Source organism: Peromyscus maniculatus, chromosome 17 (assembly GCF_049852395.1).
Source record: "Peromyscus maniculatus bairdii isolate BWxNUB_F1_BW_parent chromosome 17, HU_Pman_BW_mat_3.1, whole genome shotgun sequence".
NCBI lineage: Eukaryota > Metazoa > Chordata > Mammalia > Rodentia > Cricetidae > Peromyscus > Peromyscus maniculatus.
Genome location: NC_134868.1, coordinates 41,950,642 through 41,970,243, shown reverse-complemented (window position 1 = coordinate 41,970,243; position 19,602 = coordinate 41,950,642). Strand labels below are relative to the sequence as shown.

General features: G+C 47.1%; 1 protein-coding gene across 2 annotated transcripts; it reads left to right on the top strand.

Annotated features, from left to right (window-relative positions):
* Nucleotides 1-11,649: 11,649 nt before the first annotated feature.
* Nucleotides 11,650-19,147, top strand: Dusp26 (dual specificity phosphatase 26). 2 transcript variants are annotated; one of them, XM_015992766.3, is made up of 5 exons: nucleotides 11,650-11,969; nucleotides 12,234-12,372; nucleotides 13,917-14,199; nucleotides 15,867-16,081; nucleotides 18,283-19,147. In XM_015992766.3, exons 3-5 carry the CDS (start codon nucleotides 13,979-13,981, stop codon nucleotides 18,480-18,482), a joined length of 636 nt encoding a protein of 211 aa, XP_015848252.1. In that variant the 5' UTR covers nucleotides 11,650-11,969; nucleotides 12,234-12,372; nucleotides 13,917-13,978; the 3' UTR covers nucleotides 18,483-19,147. The 2 variants fall into 2 exon arrangements, with proteins under 2 accessions (XP_015848252.1, XP_015848253.1); XM_015992767.3 differs by having other exon boundaries at nucleotides 11,832-11,969; nucleotides 13,840-14,199.
* Nucleotides 19,148-19,602: the final 455 nt, after the last annotated feature.

Genomic DNA, 19,602 nt, shown 5'->3' with positions numbered 1-19,602 from the left:
TCCACCCAGATCTTTGCTACTACTTGAGCTATCACAGTCACATATCAAGTTCCCAGGGTCTGGCCTACAGACCCAACTACACAGGTGGCTGAGGCAAGTTCAAAGTTGCCTGAGCTACAAAGTAAGCTTGAGCCTGGTGTGGGTAATTTCATCAGCCCCAGTGTAGACAGAGTTTTTCTGTGTCCCAGCAGTCACTCCCAAATAATCACAAGAGACTTAATATTAACTATAAATGTTTGGCCAATAGCTTAGGCTTATTACTAACTAGCTCTTACAACTTAAATTAACCCATTTCTATTCATCTATGTATTTCCATGTGGCTCGTGGCTTTACCTGTCTTCCAGCATGTCTTGATCCCTTGGCCTTTCTTGGAGACTCCTCTGACTCCACCCTCTTTCTTTCCAGCATTCTCTCAGCTCCAAAAAATCATGCCTAGCCATCGGACAATCCGCTTTTATTAACAATGAGAGCAATACATATTTATAGTGTACAAAGATTGTTCTACAGCACCCCAGTCTCAAATATAAGCATTTTTAGAAGCCAGGGGGAGAGGCTGGTCATATAGTGGTAGAGTAGTTGTCTAGCATACTTGAGTTCCATGCTTAATTTCCAGCACCATAAAATCAAAAGAAAGTTCCTAAGAAAAACCACTTACTCTCCACCAACCTGATAATACCTGTTCCAAATTCCCAGAGCTTCAGAATTTCTTGTTCTTGTTACTGTTGTATTCTCTGTTGCATTGTTTTGTGTTCTCTGTTTCATAGCTTTGTGCTTCAACACTTAACACCCTAGAGATCACTTATCTGAACATGCCAACACAGATAAACACACTAAGAGAAGAACCATGTTTATGGGGTTGCAGTCTACCCCCTACATAGGAATCGAGTACACTAAAATTAAATCAAAGCTTAGGTCATATTGCTCATCCAAAGAGTCTACAAAACCAAAGTCAGTGTTCCTAGATGAGTTATCAGATTTTTCTTAAGACTTTGCTTGCCTCTCAGGTCTCTTTTGGTATTACCAAGAGTGTGTTCCAGAGGTCTGCAGAAACATGAGTTCACAATCTTCCCTTTTAAGAGCATCTCTTAGGAAGGAAAGGAATTAAACCCAAGGCACTGAACATTATACACTGCCTGTCCAAGCCCTAGCACCTCCTGGTGGAGAGTCCCACAGCTGGTGAGCATGAGCTAACTAGGCTGCTGCCTCCTTTGGTTTCCTACCTTTCAGGACTCTTACAAAGCATTTGAGAGGAAAGAAAGCAAGTCATAATTCTCCTCAAGTGAGTGAGATTGATTTTAAAACAGAATTAAGGCTCACTTTTTCTTGTACTTAAGTCATCTAGTGATCTCTTTTCCATAGCAGAGAAAATAACAGGCCAAAATAGGCCCGGGAAGCAGCAGAGACTCTTCAGGAAGTAGCAATGGATTGCCTATGTAGCATGTTCTTGTCCAGGTTTACAGGGAACGGTCAGTAATTTTCTTGTATTGTAAATTCAATATGGCCATTGGAGAGGCTGAGAAAGCAACAGTTGATCAGTATATGAGGCTGGGTGCTGAAGGCCTGGAGGATCCCCGAAGGCCACTGGTCTTCAGTCCACACTAGAAGGCCACACAATCTGGGTTCTGATGTCAGAAGAATATGACGGCAATAGTGAAGGGGAGGTGGTGGCAGCAGCAGGAACAAGGTAGATGAACGCACCAGCAGGACTCAGAGGAAAACAAACAAAAAGCAAAAGCTTTTCCTGTGGGGCTTCCTATTTGTTGGGTTTGGGAGGAAGGATCTACATTTAGGATGGACCTCCCATTCCAGTTAATGTAATCAAGAAAACTGCCTCACAGACACACCCAGGGGCTAACATGATCTAAGTAGCCTCTCACAGCTGTGCCCAGAACCTTGCCTCTTGCCAAGTTCACAATTAGTATTAACTACCACATGCACCTTGACAGTTTCATTGTGGCACTAATGCATTTGATGTATGTAAGAGTGGCTATCATCCTGCTACTTCTGAAAAAACCCATTTCCAGATTTTAAACCAGACAGCTGTTGTTTAGAAAGATGCTGAAGGAAGGCTACTCTTACCTGTTGAGGAAAGATTGGGTATATCGTAGGAGTCTCTTAAAATATTTGACTTTGTCTTCTCATAAAAGAATAAAGTCTAGACTTGGAGGTGGTATATTCCGGCACCTATGTGCCAGCCAGTTATTAACTCATGCTCCAAGACAGTAAGGAACAGAAGTAGTTATTTTATTATTAAAACCAATACCATAGGTCATAAAAGCTAGAGTCTCAAAGAATTTTGCTGCTGTGAATTTCGTATTTCTGAGTATTGGACACCGAGTATCTAAGTATGACAGGCTTTGAAAAGATCTTTAATACCAGTCCCGGTGAAATGAGTGCCCCTGACACTGGAAAGATGGGTTGTAATTTTCCACATTAGAAACACCATTTCAAGCAGTTTTTTCTCTGCAAATTTCTCTCTATCCAGTGTAGATTTGCTAAAGCTTTTGACACCAGCTCTCCGCTAAGAGTGAGATAAGAGCTTAAAATCAAGTAGAAAGACTTTTCCATGTTGAAGGAGCAGTTTAATTTTAAGAGCAATTGATCTTTGAGGGTTTCTGTCCATGCAGGAAGGGAAGGGGACAGATTGGAGGGAGAGATTGGGACAGATGAAAGTTGAGGAACATGGGGTGCAGGGTGATGATCGTAGAATAAAGGCTGTCAGGCTTGTGGTTGTGGTTGTGGTTGTGGGAGATCTGAAAGAGATGCTGTGGAGCCAAGGAAGCAGCTCTTTGGTGAAGTGCTTGCCTTGCAAGGAGAAAAAGGCTGGATGTGAGGATGGGCACTTAGAATAGCAGGCAGAGAGCACCACAGGCAGAGAACACAAGGGAGGCAGAGACAGGGGGATCCCTGGGGCTCACTGGCCACCTCATCTAGCCTCCGTGGCAAGTTCTAGGCCAGTGAGAGGCCCCTTCTCAAAAGTCAACCTGAAGAACAGCACCTAAGGTTGTCCTCTGGTCCTACCACATATATACACACAGAAAAAAAAATTAAAAATAAGAGACTGTTTTGTTTTTTATTTTTTCTTTGAACTTTGGCTTGAGAACGAGGTTTTGGGATCTGAATTTCTTCTCAGTGCTTCTCCACACCTGCAGAACAACGTAGACCACTGAGTGGTAAATGTATTTGCTATCATGTATGTTTTATGGACTTTCATATCAACCATCCACAGAGTATCGTGTTATTTTTAAAATTATCTTTCCTGAAACTATGGCATTTAAAAAGATGAGTATCCCAATTTGAGTTACGACATAAATGTGTGAAAGGAACAGAAATCAGTCCTCGGGGAGCCTTGCTCAGGTTGAAACAGTCACCTGACCCAGGGATGCACAGTCCCAAATGCCACTTTGCCTGGAGACTCTGGGGACTCTGTCTTTCTGGCTAAGAAGTCCAAAAGTTTCTCGAACTAGATTCTCGGAGTTGAAACAAGACACAGAGGGGCATTCTTCTTAAGAGTTTTATAACATAAGTGACTTGGAACAAAAAATTGTCCCCAGACTCTTGATCCTGGGCAAGTGTGTGCTTATTTTAGGACCCAGAGTATTCCCCAATGAACTTATCTGTAAAATTCACATGAGGAAATGACCAGGAACAGGCCAGGACAAACACCAGTATTACATTACTACTGGGAAAGCCAAATTCCATGGAAACTAAGGTTTGTTTTTACAATCTAATTATAGTGCTGACTCAGAAGCTAAGAACACTGACTGCTCTTCCAAAGGACCCAGGTTCAATTCCCAACACCCACAGGCTAACAAGTAATCCTCATAGTTACGATCATAATCATCATAATTCCAGTTCCAGGAGATTCAACACTCTCTTTTGGCTTCCACTGGCACCACGTATGAATGTGGTATATCTACATTCATGAAGGCAAGACACTCACACACATAAAATTTTAAAATGTCATCTAATTCTAGGGGATGGGGGAACAGCTCAGTGGTAAAGAGCACTTTCTGCTCTTGTAGAGGATCCAGGTTTACTTCCTAGGACCCACATTGTATGTTCTTCTAGCCTCCAAGGGCACTGCACACATATGGTGTACATGCAAACATTTGGACAAAACACTTGTACACATAAAATTTTTTTGTTGTTGTTTTGAGACAGGGCCTCTCTACATAGTCCTGGCTGTACTGGAACTCACTATGTAGACTAGGCTAGCCTTGAACACTCAGAAACCCACTTGCCTCTACCCTCAGGTGCCAGGATTAAAGGACCACCACACCTTGATAAAGCAAATAATATTTTTTAAATCAAGTTCTATAAGCAGTCAGTTTCTTTTTTCTTTTCTTTTTCGTTTTTTGAGACAGGGTTTCTCTGTGGCCCTGGCTGTCCTAGAACTCGCTTTGGAGACCAGAGTGGGCTTGAACTCACAGAGATCTGCCTAACTCTGCCTCCCAAATCCTGGGATTAAATGAGTGTGCCACCACCTCCCAGCAGCAATCAGTTTCTTAAAGGAGAAAAAATTTACATTTACAGAGCTCAGTGCCAAGAAGTCAGTGCCCAGCTTTTTATGAGAGTCCACAGTTGAAAAACCCTTCATTGGCTGCCAGGAAGTGCTGTTTCCAGGTCCACTGGAAACCTTCATCTTAACCAAATCTCATTGATAATGTCACCAAGACTACCAGATACCAGATTATAAATTTCACATACAGGTAAAGAGATCCCATTGGCTACATCGTACCATGCCGCTCATCTTTCCTCAGAAAGCCTCAAGATCCAGTCAGAAGAGCCCTACCACGGGGGCCTTATAATCACTTCTTAGAGGCCCCACCTCTGAACACCACAACGGAATTGAGTTTCCCTCCTCTTCCATTAGCATGAAACTTTGGGACTTAGACTACTCTCTGAGTTGGAAGGAGGGTCGAATGTCCTTTAGCCATAGCACAAGGTATGGGTAGGTAATAGGTGAGGCCAAGATCTCTCAGGAAGAACTGTGGAAGTCACATTTGTTGAACTAGAAGCTTCCTGTCAGGTGGGCCCCTCTGTGTGCATCCTTGATTAAGACTGGAGGATGGGGATAAATGGTCAAGGATCCGTGAGAACAGCCAGGTAGGAATTTTGAGGTGATGTTCACAGTGTCTCAGAAGAACTCTAAGTTGATGCTTTTTAACATTGCTAGGTCATTAGATATGTTCTTAACATGAAAAGCAAAATGATTTGGGTTGTTTTTCTTCCAGGAGAGTCTCCCGGAATGGAAATGTTATGCTAAGACAAAGGGCTGTGTGGCTGGATGGTGAGGTTCTCAGTGCCTGAGCTCTGTGAAAGTAGACTGCTCAGTTTTCCATCTTTGCTGCTCTGCAGTCGTACAAAGAAGAATCTTCACATGATCTGATAGAGGCCTATGTGACTGTCCAGACAATACCAAAGCCAGCTTTCCCCAGAGGACAGGGAGAAACAGAGAGACCCAAAATGAAAACTCAATCGCTTTGATAATCTAACATTAAAAATTCCATACTGCTACTTCTCTAAAATTTCTTTCAATATCAAAATAAATAATTCATGTGAATTTCATCTATCTAATAACACAATTTAGTTCTAATGAAGGACTAAGAGTGAGATAGACCCCTGACAGACAGACAGGAAAACAGGCTATAGATAATAAAAATGGCAAATGTCCAGTTTCTTTCTCTCCTTCCTGACCTGAGACAAAGGTTGGCAATCTTTTGTTCCCTGTAGGTGTGTGTTTTGTGGTGTGTGTGTGTGTGTGTGTGTGTGTGTGTGTGTGTGTGTGTGTGTGTGTGTGTGTGTGTGTCCCAGGTTTATAGCTGGTCAAATAAGTTCAGAGCTGGTCTTGAATGTGTTTACCTGAAACTATGGCCCTCTCAGCTTTCCTTTTTCTGTTTAAGTTGACCAACCCCAAACAAGGGGAGGGTGAACCATCCCAAGACACCAAAAACATTTAAAACCCTGAGACCTCCAGGGGAAAAATGGATGTGTCTTCTCTTTGTATGCTTCTCTGTGTGTGTGTCTCCGTGTCTCTCTCTCTCTTTCATTCTCTTGCTTTCTCTTGCTCTTGCTCTCTCTCTCACACACTCTCTCTCTCTCTCTCACTTGCTCACTGTGTGTGTGTGTGTGTGTGTGTGTGTGTGTGTGTGTGTGTGTGCCTTGTTATGTGTGTGTTTCTGTGTGCTTTTTCACCTTTATTATAGCTTACTGTGGTTGCTTCCTAATGCTGTGGCCCTCGTGTTGTGGTGACCCCCAACCATAAAATTATTTTTGTTGCTACTTTAGAACTGTAATTTTGCTACTGCTGTGAATCACAATGTAAATATCTGATATTTCTGATGGTCTTAGGTGATACCTGTGAAAGGGTCATTCAGCACACACAAAGGGGTCACAACCCTCAGGCTGAGAACCGATGGCTACTGGCTATGTCTGAGATCTTTCCTGTCCTTTGATTATTTAATTGGCAGAGAAAACCAACTTGACCAAGACCTCTAGATGGTCACACTCTCCCAACCAAAAATAAAAAGATCCATAGCATTTTGAATTCTCAGATGGAAGATATGATAGAAATCCAAAAATAGATTATATTTTATGTGTATATATACACACATATTCTTTTCAAGCATGTATGACTCATTTATTAAAGTTGACCACACATGAAGCCACTAAGGCAGTCTCAAGCAATTTCGTAAAACTGGCAATTAAAACTGGCTACAAACTGTAGGCTGATTTTTCGAATTATAATTAGAAGAAACAAGACAAAATTAATTCTGTAACTCCACTCTGGCTAGACTTTTCCTCTTTCTATATTTGGAACATTTCCTTTCCATATTTTCCAAAATGTTTATTATACATGTGTTTCTTTTTCTTAATGCTGAGATGGGTTTACTTCATATCCTTTTATACCTTTGTATTTGCAAACAATAACCTGCCTGATTTCTGATAGAGGCACATAGGCGTGCTAACAGGAAAACAACGCTCATTGCACTAACTAGTGTTTGGTCTTTAGAAGGTTAAGATCCTTAGTGGCAAGATGTGCTTAATCTTATGGGTATCAATGAGGAGGAGGAGAAGGAGAAGGAGAAGGGATTTACCAGAAAGACTGAGAAAGAAGGAAAATGGGGTGATGCAAATCTTAGCACTTGGGAGGCAGAGGCAGGTGGATCTCAGTTCGAGGCCAGCCTGGTCTACAGAGTGAGTTCCAGGACAGCCAGGACTGTTATTCAGAAAAACCTTGTCTCAAAAATACACACACACAAAGAGAAAGAGAGAGAGAGAGAGAGAGAGAGAGAGAGAGAGAGAGAGATTAAATTTGTTAGACAACTGCGGAAATGATTACTATTTAATATATATTTGAGCATCTGCTTTTGTGTGTATGTATGTGTTTTTTAACAGTCTACTCTCACTGAACTTCTCCCTCTGTATGTGCAATAGTTAAGTATGCAGGCAGGGGGATCATTTATTTCAAAAATCTTTTAAAAATCTCCTTATTTATCTATCCCAGTACTGGGGATTTTTGTTTTGTTTTGTGTTTTTTGTTTGTTTGTTTGTTTGTTTGTTTGGTTGGTTGGTTGGTTGGTTGGTTGGTTGGTTGGTTGACTGGTTGGTTGACTGGTTGGTTGACTGGTTGGTTGACTGGTTGGTTGGTTGGTTTGGTTTGGTTTTTTGAGACAAGGTTTCTCTGTGTAGCCCTGGCTGTCCTGGAATTCACTCTATAGACTAAGCTGGACTCAAAAACAGAGATCTATCTTCCTCTGTCTCCTGAGTGCTGGGATTAAAGGTGTGAGAGCCCACAGAGGCTTGCTGATGAGAACTTACTCAGGGTCAGAGAATCTGGGCTTGCTTTGCCCAGCAGTGCTGCATAAGGAGATGATTTGGTCACAGGCATGGTTACCAGGTGTTTGGAAGGGTCTACACCTAGCTGTGCTGTGTGCTTTGATCTTGCAAAGGGAAGATCTTTTGCCTCTCCCCTTGGCATATTAGAAAAAGCCCTTTGGAATAAAGAACTTGGCTGGTGGGTATTGACCCAGTCCCTCCCGAAGCTATCCTGTGTCTGTCTTTCTTCTCATCAGCTAGGTCTCTCTTTCTATCTGATATTTCCTCATTCCTCTCTCCTCCACCCACCTAAGAACCCTTCCAAAGATGGGAGCTGGACTCCCACATAAAGGCATGCACCACCACTGCCCTGCAAGTACTGGAGATTTTTTTTTTTTTAAGACAGGGTCTCATAGCCCAGGCTAGCAATAAAACTTACAGTGTAGCCGAAGGCTATCTTGAACTCCTTCTTTACCCTTCCACCTCCACCGAACAAGTGTGTGCTACCACTCCCGGCTGAGCCGGACACCAGCCCCACCCATCCCCTTCTCAATAGTTTCTATTTCACCTCTGTTCTGTTCATACACTCACTCATAACCTCGACTATAAGGAACAGGGGTTTAAGCACATGAAGTAAACCTAGGTCCTTTAACAGAAATAGACATGAAGCAAGGAAATCAGGAATAAAGCAGATCTGGAAGAGCATTAACAACAACAACAACAACAACAAAAGAATGGTTCTTCAGTCTGATCTTGAAAAGGTACAGCTTTAAATAAGATGGTCTGGGTTTGAACCTGTGTTCTGGCACCAACTAGCTGTGAGTGGGTTACTTAGCACAGTAAATATCAGTCTCCTGGAATATTCACTGAGGATTATACTTGCTTAAAATGGGGGTGGGGTTCAATGATGTGACATGTGAAGCCCAAGAGACTGACAGATGACTCCCGCTGTTTCTCTTTCCTGCCTCTCTTTCCTCATCCTACCTTCTCCCTTATCTTTCCTGGCTAACCCTCCCACTTCTTTCCCCTCTCCACTTTTCCTGTAGTTTTGTGGTATGCAAGCCGTCTGGGTTAACTCATGAAAATCACCTTCACGGAGATGCTGGTCCATGAAGAGCTTCTCTGGTGACTTGTATCATCAGATGCCCTGATTATCCATTCTGTGCTTTGAAGTGAGTTTCAGAGGAAAGTGCAATGCAAGGTTGGAGCAGAAATCTTGTAAAACAAGTGAGTAAAAACCCTGGGGTCATGGAACCAGGCATAGTGGTATACACCTGCAATCCCATACCTGAGCGGACTGAACTGGAAGCTTTAAGGTTCAAGGACAGCCTAAGCTACAAAGCAAGAGCCTGTATCAGAACAAGCAACAGCAACAAAATTGAGAAGAGCTTTATCCACAAACATCTAATTTACGATGGAGCCAAAAACAACTCCTTAAACTTCTGATCCTACTAAATGCTAGGACTGTATGCATGCCAGGCAAGCACTCTACTGAGCTACATCACTAGGGTATCTTCCCCCTGCCTTTGGCAAGGTCTCATGTAGCCCAAGCTGACCTCAAAAAAAATCATGATATGCCTGAGGCTAGCCTTACACTCCTGATCTTCTAGCCTCCGACTCCCAAACTAAGTGCCCTTTCACAACTTATTTCATGGTAAACTGTTGGAATGTTTTCCTAGACATAAAAATTAAAATCTCAGCCATCTCAATTGCAGACAGTGAGGATTTCATCTCTATGAAAAAGCACCATGACAAAAGGGACAAGGAGAGACGAAGGAAGGTGGAATGGAATCCTGCTCCTTTAGAGAAGAAAAAGATGGGAAACAAACTGCTGCCGGGTCAAAGGGCAGCGAATGGGGAGGTGCCTGACTGTCCCCAAGACGTGGGGTGGTTGGTGTTGTGGCTGATGATGCTTCCTTTGTCCCTCAGATACAGTCTCATCTATTCTCACGGCTGGAGATGCTCCAGCTTCGAACCTCAACCACAGTTCACACTGCCCTGCCCCTGCTTACCTATCTCCCGCCTTCCTTCCACTAGGCAGCTGGAGCTCTGCCTGCTTCTCAACAGCACCATCTGATCACTTTCATTCTTGTTCTCCATCCTGGGTGTCTCCGTGCAGTGCGCTGGGTGGTTTTGTGTCAACTTGACACGGGCTAAAGTCATTGTAGCATGAATCTTAAATGATCTTATTAATAAAATCAAACCTGAGGCTGGGTGTTGAGGTGAATGCTGGAAGACCAGAGAAGCAGAACAAGCCACAGCTTCCTCACTTTGCCAGTTCCTCAGCTCATCCTGTTTCCTCAGACTGGAAGCCTCTGAGTCCTCATCCAGAATGAATCTCAGCTGAACTGCTTCTCAAAAGCCTGAAAGCTTAACCAGCTAAAAGTTTCTAGTTTCTGGTCTTCATGCCTTAAATACCTTTCTGCTTTCTGCCCTCACTTCCTGGGATTAAAGGCTCACTTCTTGGGATTAAAGGTGTGAGTCACCATGCCTGGATGTTTCCAGTATGGCTTCAAATTCACAGAGATCCAGGTGGATCTCTGCCTCTGGAATGCTAGGAATCAAGGTATGTGCTACCACTGCCTAACATCTATGTTTAATATTGTAGCTGTTCTGTTCTCTGACCCCAGATAAGTTTACTATGGTACATAATATTTTGGGGGACACAATACTACCACAAGTCATCTGAAAGGAGGGATCCTTACATGAGAAAATGCCTCCATAAGAGTGGCCTGTAGGCAAGCCCATAAGTCATTTTCTTTTTTTTTTTTTTTTTTTTTTTTTGTTTTGTTTTGTTTTGTTTTGTTTTTTTTCGAGACAGGGTTTCTCTGTGTAGCTTTGTGCCTTTCCTGGGACTCACTTGGTAGCCCAGGCTGGCCTCGAACTCACAGAAATCCACCTGGCTCTGCCTCCCAAGTGCTGGGATTATTTTCTTAATTGGTGATTGATATGGGAGAGCTCAGACCATTGTGGATGATGATGTCTCTGGGCTGGAGTCCTGGGTTCTATAAGAAAGCAAGCAGAGCAAGCCATTAGGGAGCAAGCCAGTAAGAAGCACCCCTCCATGGCCTCTGCATCAGCTCCTGCCTCCAGGATCCTGAAGGTTTTGAGTTCCTGTTCCGACTTCCTTCATTGAGGAACTACCATGTGGAAGTTTAAGCCAAATAAACCCTTTCCTCCCCAGCTTGCTTTTTGGTCGTGATGTTTCATCTCAGCAATAGAAATCCTAAGATAAGAAGTGAGGGAGACATTTAGGAAAGGCAACACCGACCCTTGACTCAGAATGCTTAAGAACTTGGTGTTGACCATAGCGAAGCAGGTGTTGGTAAATACCACTAAAAGGCAGCTTGTTGGAAAGAAATGAAGATTCATTCCTTCTGGGTTAAACGGAGTGCACCGTGCGCTGAACATGCAGAAATGGCTTTCTGAATGAACCCCAAGATGCATACTGCTTGTGTGGGGAAGCACATTTGAGACAGGTCATGGCAGGAACTTCAGAGTCTCGCTACCATCACCTGAAGCTCGGCTCTACCAATACCTAGTTGGTGACCTGGGCTTAGCCTCTATATGCTTCGGTCTCTTCCTTCGTGAAATGCAGATGAGATGCCCACCTTATATGTCTCTGATGAGTATTAAAACCCACTACGACAGGTGAAGCGCTTAGCATATGGTAACCGCTAATAATAGCAAGGGTGGCTGAGGATTGTTCCCTAGAGTGAGTGTACAAGTGAGGGGAGCAGGCCCTGTCTGTAATTCACTAATTCTGTCTGGGAAGAGCGAGCAGTGTGAAGACCCTGCCTGGGAAGGCTTGCACAAGGCTTTGCCATTGGCCTGCCGGGCAGCAGCCCTGCCGTGCAGACGAGGCGGGGCTGCGGGGCTGCGCGGGGGCTGTAAACAGGGGCGGGCTGTGTCGCTGCGGTGTGGCGGCTCCCACCGCTGCGCGAGACGGTGTCCCTGGGTGTCACCGGGGCGCACACCGAGAGGAACCTGCTTCGATGTGCGTGTCATGGCATAAAAATAGCTGCGATCCACCTGCGCGCCGGGGCGGCGGCGCAGCGGCGGAGGGGGGCCGCGCAGGAGCCATGGGCGCCGCCGGACTGCGGAAGTCCGCAGGCCACCTCGGCATCTGAGACCCTCGCAACCAAGAGGTAGAGACCTGTGGGCGAGGGGACGGGGACCGGGGCGGGACAGGGACATAGGGGCACTGCCACGCGCCTCGCTGCGCCTCGTTTCCCCTCAGCGCCTGGCTGGCTGGGTAGTCACCGGGGCTAAGGCGACAGCCACGAACCTGTTACTACCGCGACAGCAGACGGAGGGAGGGGGGCAGGGGCCAGAGCCTCTGGCGGCGGGTTAATGGGATTGGAGAAGGCCCAGGGGTGTATTCCGGACCGAACCCGGCTCCTCCACACCAGGACCAGTCCCGAGGACCACTGCTCGCTGCTTCGGCTCTCCTTCCAGCTCCTTACCTTTCATCATCACTAAGGCAGCAGAATCTATTCTGAGGAAGGTTGTTGGAGGGAAAGGATGGGTCTTTGAGCCCGAGGAGGAGAGGTAGGTGTTAGGTGGGGTGGTGGTGGTGGTGGTGGTGGTGGTGGTGGTGGTGGTGGTGGTGGTGGTGATGTCGACTGTAGTGATAGATTTATGTGCTTCTTCTAACCCAGCCTTTGAAAACCTATCTGTCCCTGAACTCCTGAATATGGACTCATCCTTTATAAGTACACTCTCGCTGCCCTTGTTTGCGGTGTCTTCTGAGAGACTGGTGTCTCCTGACCCTGGGAGAAGAGAGAGCTAGGCCTGGCTGGGGAGTGTGGCATGGGATCCCTGTATGGCCATGGGCCAAGATGGCTTCTTATCGCTGGACAGTCCGCTGAGGTCCCTGAGACAGACGGCCCCAAAGAGAATGGGAGGGAATTCTGCAGCTTAGCCCGCCCTTGCCAAAAAAAAAAAAAAAACACGCAGGACCATACCTAGAACTGAAGACAAGGGGTCTCCCATAGTTGTCTGTCTGCCCCAGTGTCCTAGGGCAAGCCTCAAAGGCAAGCTGTTCCAGCTGTGAGGCTCAAAGCAGGAGCCCCACTTTCCCAAGGGCCTGCTCTCTACAGGTATGTTGAGACACACCTGCTAGGCCCCTCGGGGCCGACTGACCCTGCTCCACGGACTGCGCAGGGTCGGTTGATGCCAACAGCAACCAAAGGTGATAATTCTGAACCTCTCAGCTGCCCCCTGGGCCTGCGGGATCTCTCATCTCCCCCTCCCCATCTTCTCCCCTTGCTTCCACTTCTGCCCTGCCCCCACCAGACACAGACACAAAGCTCCAACCCTGCTTTGACTCAGACTTCTCTCCTGAGGGATGAGGTTTAGTCAAAGGAGTGGAAGGGGGGGGGAGATTTTTTGCTCCTCCCACTCACAGGCTTGTGGGCATAGATTGAAGTCTTTCTTCCACCAGCTCTTACATTCAGCAAATCTTTTCCCAAACTCACTTTTCCTCTTCTTATCATCCCCCACTCTTCACCCTCCCAATAGCCTTCAGGTGGACAAGCTTATCTTGGCCACACGCGGGGCAGGCATGGGTTAAGGCGCGTCATCTCTCTGGCACCCAGGAGGCATGTCTGGCATATGCCACGGGCCCAGCTGCTGTTATCTTCTTGATAATTCTCTCTGGATGGCTCTACAGCCCGCTTCCATCCCCATCCCAGCTCCCTAGACACTCTGCCTATAACCCCAGCCAGATGAGACCCAGATTTGGGCTGGCAAGTGTCCTGGCAGTGTGTGGAAGTACCAGAGTGTCCAATGTATGTGCGCGTGTTTCTGTGTTGGTTGGCAGTGGGGGCAGGGCGACGGAGGAGAAACAGCAGCTGGGCAACTCCTTCTTCTCGTAAACAAGGACATGTGACTCCCACCTCCTTGGGCGGCAGAACCAGAGCTTAGTGGAGGGACCCACAGCAGCTAGAGAAAGGAGGCATTTGAGCTCTTAGGCTAGCCTTGCCTTCTATTGCTTAAGGACCTGCTACTCCCCAGGACCCAACCCTGTGAGGAGAAAAGGAAACAGCTTTTCTGGATTCACTCAAGTATGCCTGACACCCCTTCACTTCCAGCAACGGCTGCCTGGTGACGGAGCCCATCATCACTCAAGCCACAGTTCCCCGACACCTTGAAGATGTGCCCCGGTAACTGGCTCTGGGCCTCCATGACTTTTATGGCCCGCTTCTCCCGCGGCAGCTCAAGGTCCCCCGTTCGCACTCGAGGGAGCCTGGAGGAGATGCACACGGTGCACCATCCTTTCCTCAACGTCTTTGAGTTGGAGAGGCTCCTCTACACAGGCAAGACAGCCTGTAACCATGCCGATGAGGTCTGGCCAGGCCTCTACCTCGGAGACCAGTATGTAATGGGTGGCCGGGACCCCATGGCTGAGTGTGTGCGTGGGTGTACAAGCAGAAAGGTGGCAGGCAGACACTGACTTACCTTGCTGGTTCCAGGCTGAAGAGTGAAGGGAGCAGATACATGAACAAAGAGTAGAAGCTGGAGGGTTTGAGGGGTTTTGTGGGGGGGGGGGAATTATTAAAATACTCGACTCTGGGCAGAGAAACTCTGTTTAGGAATTTGTGGTACTTGTTTAGGGAAGATCTCATATGAAGTGTCAGCACTATAGGCTAGGCACATTGTTCTGACCTTCCAGCCAAAGGTAGAAACAGTAGGCAGAAGGCTGAAGGGAGGACCAAGCGAAGCCACCAGAGTCAAGGGTCATGAAGAGAAAATCATCAAAGGGGGCGCATTCCCTAATATGTGAGGTTTTTTTGTTTTGTGTTTTGTTTTGTTTTGTTTCACTTTCTTAATCCTCATAGCATCTTTGGGAGGTAGGGGGGGTCACTCTCCCTGGGCTACAGATGAGCAAAGGGGAAGGTGTGACTGCACCAGGGTCACACAGGCTAGAAGCAGGAGTGCCAGCAGTTTGGGGATTGGGTTCGGTGGCCTCTCTAGGTAGGGAGTTTTCACTAGATGGCTTGTCTACGCTGGCATCTGACCATCTTGCCTGAGGGGTTTCTACCACTAAGCTGCTAGGGTATGGGGCAGATGAATGTCTGAAGGTGACTATAGATCAGCCTAAACAAGAGCCCTAGAGGAACGAGCTAACAGAGGAGGTTTCCAGACATCAAGGAAAACATAAAGCAGGAGAGGGTTGGGGAATGACTGTCAGACCCATTTAACCTAGAGATTATCAGGGATTTATTTACCCATGCATGCATTTATGTATTCATTTATTTGTGTAGTTTATGTATATGGATGTTTTGTCTGCATGTGTGTCTGTCTGCACACCAGAAGAGGTCACTGGACACCATGGAACTACATGTTATAGACAGTTGTGAGCTGCCGTGTGGTTGCTGGGAATTGAACTCGGGACCTCTGGGAGAGCAGCCAGTGCTCTTAACCGCTGAGCCATCTCTCCAGCCCCTGAATTCACTTATTGGTTCTGGGAACCAAATCCAGAGTATTGCACAAACGAAGCACACACCCTACCATGAAGTTACACCCATAGCCCTAGCAAAGACCTGAACATAGGAAGGGGTCCAGCAATTCTCCTGATGCACACATCCGTCCACCCCAGACTCTGTCCACTGAGGACTTCTCTCTGGCTGGACAGCCCGGTGTCAGGAGAATGACTCGTGAAGCCCTCTAACCTCTCTCCAGCTAGAGTTCTCTCTTAATATGCACTTCCCTCACATGAAATCAACATCGGTGTTCCAGATCTTGAATCCCTTGATCCTCGTTCCATCCTTTAGAGCCCTGCGAGGAAAATTCCACTTCCTCAGAGCACTCCCAATATTTGATTACAGTCATCTTGACCCCATCCCCTTCGATTCTCTTCCCCAGCCCAATCGTTACCTCTCAGACACTGCTCACAGGATGAGACCTCACATCTGCCATTTTCCACTGCCCTAGGGCATTAGTTAAGCGCAGTGGAGGTTGCAGCCAACAACAGCATCTAGCCTGAAGCTTCCTGGCATCCTGGATTCCCATTTCCCTTTGTTAACTTCTATTTAACATAGGGACATGGCCAACAACCGCCGTGAGCTACGTCGCCTGGGCATCACCCATGTCCTCAATGCCTCACACAGCCGGTGGAGGGGCACCCCTGAGGCCTACGAGGGACTGGGCATCCGCTACCTGGGGGTCGAGGCCCATGACTCGCCAGCCTTTGACATGAGCATCCACTTTCAGACGGCTGCGGACTTCATCCATCGGGCACTGAGCCAGCCAGGAGGTAGGAGAGAAAGCAGATGGGGGGGGGGGGGGAGAACGATGGGTGTAGCATTCAGAAGCCCCAGGGTCCAAGGATGGAGCAAGAGTCTAGCAATAAGACAAACGGCTTAGGACCTGGTGCTAAGGAAAGAAAAATGTTCTCTCGATCCTCTTTTTCCAGGTAGTATTTTGAAAGGTGATGAGGGCATCATTTGAAGTGGAAAGCTACTTCTAGATGCTGAGGTTATGAGTGTCGTAACTTTTATGCTTTTTTAAAAAAACCTGTTTCCATACTCTCCTGTCATAAAACAAAACTTTAAACATGGTTTTAAAAAGCCTTAGTTATCAGGAAAAAAAAAATACAGTTGGCCCTCTGTATAACTGAGTTCTGCATCAGTGGATTCAGCCAAGCACAGACTGAAAATATTTGGGTGTAGAAGTACATACAGAATGTGTTTAGACTTCTTTTATTATTCCATGGACAATATAGCATAACATGTATTTACAGAGAATTTACATTGTATTATGGACATAAATAATCCAGGGATGATTGAAAGTATACAAGGGGGTGTGGGGGGGGGTATGTAAGTGCTATATCATTTTATATGTGGGAACTGAGCATCCATGAGTGTGGGTAATGGGGAGGTTTTCCAGGAATCAATCCACTCTGAATATCAAGAAACAACCATATACATAGATGAAAATATTGTCAGTGGTTGAGAGAAACAGTGAGACAGAAAGGTGAGAGAGTAAGGTGTAATGCCATGTGACCATCATCTCAACCACCCCAGAGGCTCAGACAGGAGCCCTGTCTGAATGGCAGACAGCCTGAGCTTAGCCTGGGCGACATAGCAAGACTCAGTCTCAAATACCAAAAATTCAAGCAGCAGAAGAAGAGTTAGGGAGGAACTGGGCAGATGACTCAGGTGCTAAAGATCTTGCCATGCAAAGGCACTGTCTCCTAACACTGCGGAGGCCAAGTTTAGGAGGCTCCTGGGGCTGGCTGGGCAGCCTGCCTAGCCTGTTCCGCAGACTCCAGGTTCAGCAAGAGACCCTGTGTCAAAAAAAAAAAAAAAAAAAAGATGGCACCCAACATTGACTTCTGGCCTCCCCAAGCACACTCACATCTGTACACACACACACACACACACACACACACACACACACACACACACACACGAGGGAGACCAGCTCCCTCTTACACCCCCAGGGTACTCTTGAGTAGGGAGAAGTGAGGAATATGTAGATAGAAAGAGATACCTAGACGACAAGAGGAAAGACAGAAAACACAGGATAGCCTCGGGAGGGCCTGGTTCCAAACCCACCAGGACAGAACTTCACTCCAAAGGGCTCTTTATGACAATGTCAAGGGGAGGAGCAAAGACCTCCCCGTTGCGAGATACAGCCAAGGGTAGACCCTTCCAAGCACCTGATACTCAGGCCCGTGGTCCAGTCATCCTCTTTATGTAGACCTGCTGGGTAAAGCCACCCGGAAACCCAAATGGGCTCCAACACACACACACACACACACCACACACACACACCACATACACATGTACATGAAAGAAGGGTTGGAGAAGCCCTAACACAGGCTAGACTCAGCATAGGATTCCTGCAGATGTATTCAGCCAATGTAGGCGGAGGAGTCCCTGCTCTGTTCAAGGCTCTGGTTTACAACAGGAATGAGAGCCACCCCTGAGCTCTGCTCAGGTTTCTGAACAAGTTTCAGAATTCCTTCTCCATTCTATTCTGCCCTGGCCTCACCCCTTTGCCAGGGACTTTCATTATTTGTTTGAAGTGCTGGGGATCGAACCCCGGGGCCTTGCTCATGCTAAGCACACACTCTGCTGCTGAGTGTGTGTGTGTGTGTGTGTGTGTGTGTGTGTGTGTGTGTGTGTGTGTGTGTTACGCACACATGTGTGCCCCGGTGGATCTGTGGGAGTCAGGGGACAACGTTGTGGAGGTCGGGTCTCTGATCTTTCCATGGGTTCTGGAGGCGGACACTCAAGTCGTTGGGCTTGTGTGGAAAATGCCTTCCCCACTGAGCCATCTCGCCAGCCCAGGATCTGCATTCCAAACACCACTCATCCTCGCCCATCCCTGCCTCCGTGTGCCTCGGTTTACCTTCTTCCGTTCCCTCGGCCCATGCTGACCTCTTCCCAAGCCTCCTCCAGGCCATCACTCGGCAGTGTCTCAGATGTCGCTTTGTCTGCCTCTTCGCAGGGAAGATCCTGGTCCACTGTGCTGTGGGAGTGAGCAGATCGGCCACCCTGGTGCTGGCCTACCTCATGCTTTATCATCACTTCACCCTCGTGGAGGCCATCAAGAAAGTCAAGGATCACCGGGGTATCATCCCCAACCGGGGCTTCTTGAGGCAGCTCCTAGCCCTGGACCGGAGGCTGCGGCAGGGTCTGGAGGCATGAGAGCAGGGGAAGCGAGCGAGCGGGCCAGGTTCCTGGGTAGTTTCCTGGCTCCCAGCTGGGAAGAGGAGACCCAGGTGGCAGGTAGTAGAAAGGCCAGACAACCCATCCTCCCCCATTGGCAGGAGAGGGAAGGGCCCCCGAGGCCACTGTGACTCTGTGGAAGGGGATGGAGAGCCACGTCGGGCAGTGTGGTAGGTGGGGGCTGCTGACCCGGGAAGGAAGCAGCTGGGCTATAAGTAGAAGACGATTCTGTGATTAGGACAGCACCAGATTCCAGCAGGGTGTGCCCAGTGACTCAGAATCCCTTCCCCTCATTGTGTTCAAGTGTTCCCCTCTCTCACTTTCCAAACAAAAAGGACCCGGCCGCTGAGCAGTACCTGAGCAGTGCAGGGAGGGGGTGTGTGTCGAGGATGCAGGAGCATGGATGGGAGGGAAGGTGTGCAGGTTGCAGAAAACGGTGGAGAAAGAGTCGGTGATGGAGTGGTGTGAAAGCCACAAAGCCAGAGGGAGAAACCTAAAGGTGTACAACTCCAGGAAGAGGAGGTGTGGGAAGACTGATATGACACCCCAGAGGAGCTGCTCAAGGTCCGAGGAGGGAGTCTTTAGGTGGTCATATTCTCACTGAAAACCATGTGTCTGGAGTAAAAATAAAGAGTTGAAAAAGAGGAGAGTGTCTTTGCATCGTTAACAGTTTGGCCCCTCTCTTCTGGAAACCTAAGTCTCACTTACCCGCTCACTAACCCTCCACCAATTCTTACGTAGCCCTGTGAAACCTTGAGCTGTTATTCCTAACTTGTCCACAAGGAGGCAGCAGAGGACCAAAAACTTGAGGTCTGTAGCCACTTCAGGATGCTGGCAGCTAGCTTCTATCTTCCAAGGATAGGTCCCTCTGTGCCCTAGGGCTGACGAGATAACAGAATGTTAATCTTCGTTTGTTTCGTTTTGTTTGTTTGCTTTTACTTTTCTTTCTTTCTTTCTTTCTTTCTTTCTTTCTTTCTTTCTTTCTTTCTTTTTTTTTTTTTTTTTGGTTTTTCGAGACAGGGCTTCTCTATGTAGCTTTGCGCCTTTCCTGGAACTCACTTGGTAGTCCAGGCTGCCCTCGAACTCACAGAGATCCGCC

Excerpts from the sequence above, each read along its gene's own strand:
- Dusp26 (XM_015992766.3), top strand. The coding sequence starts at position 13,979 with ATGTGCCCCGGTAACTGGCTCTGGGCCTCCATGACTTTTATGGCCCGC. Across the intron at positions 14,200-15,866 it reads GGCCTCTACCTCGGAGACCA|GGACATGGCCAACAACCGCC; the intron begins GTATGTAATGGG and ends TATTTAACATAG. Across the intron at positions 16,082-18,282 it reads GGCACTGAGCCAGCCAGGAG|GGAAGATCCTGGTCCACTGT; the intron begins GTAGGAGAGAAA and ends GCCTCTTCGCAG.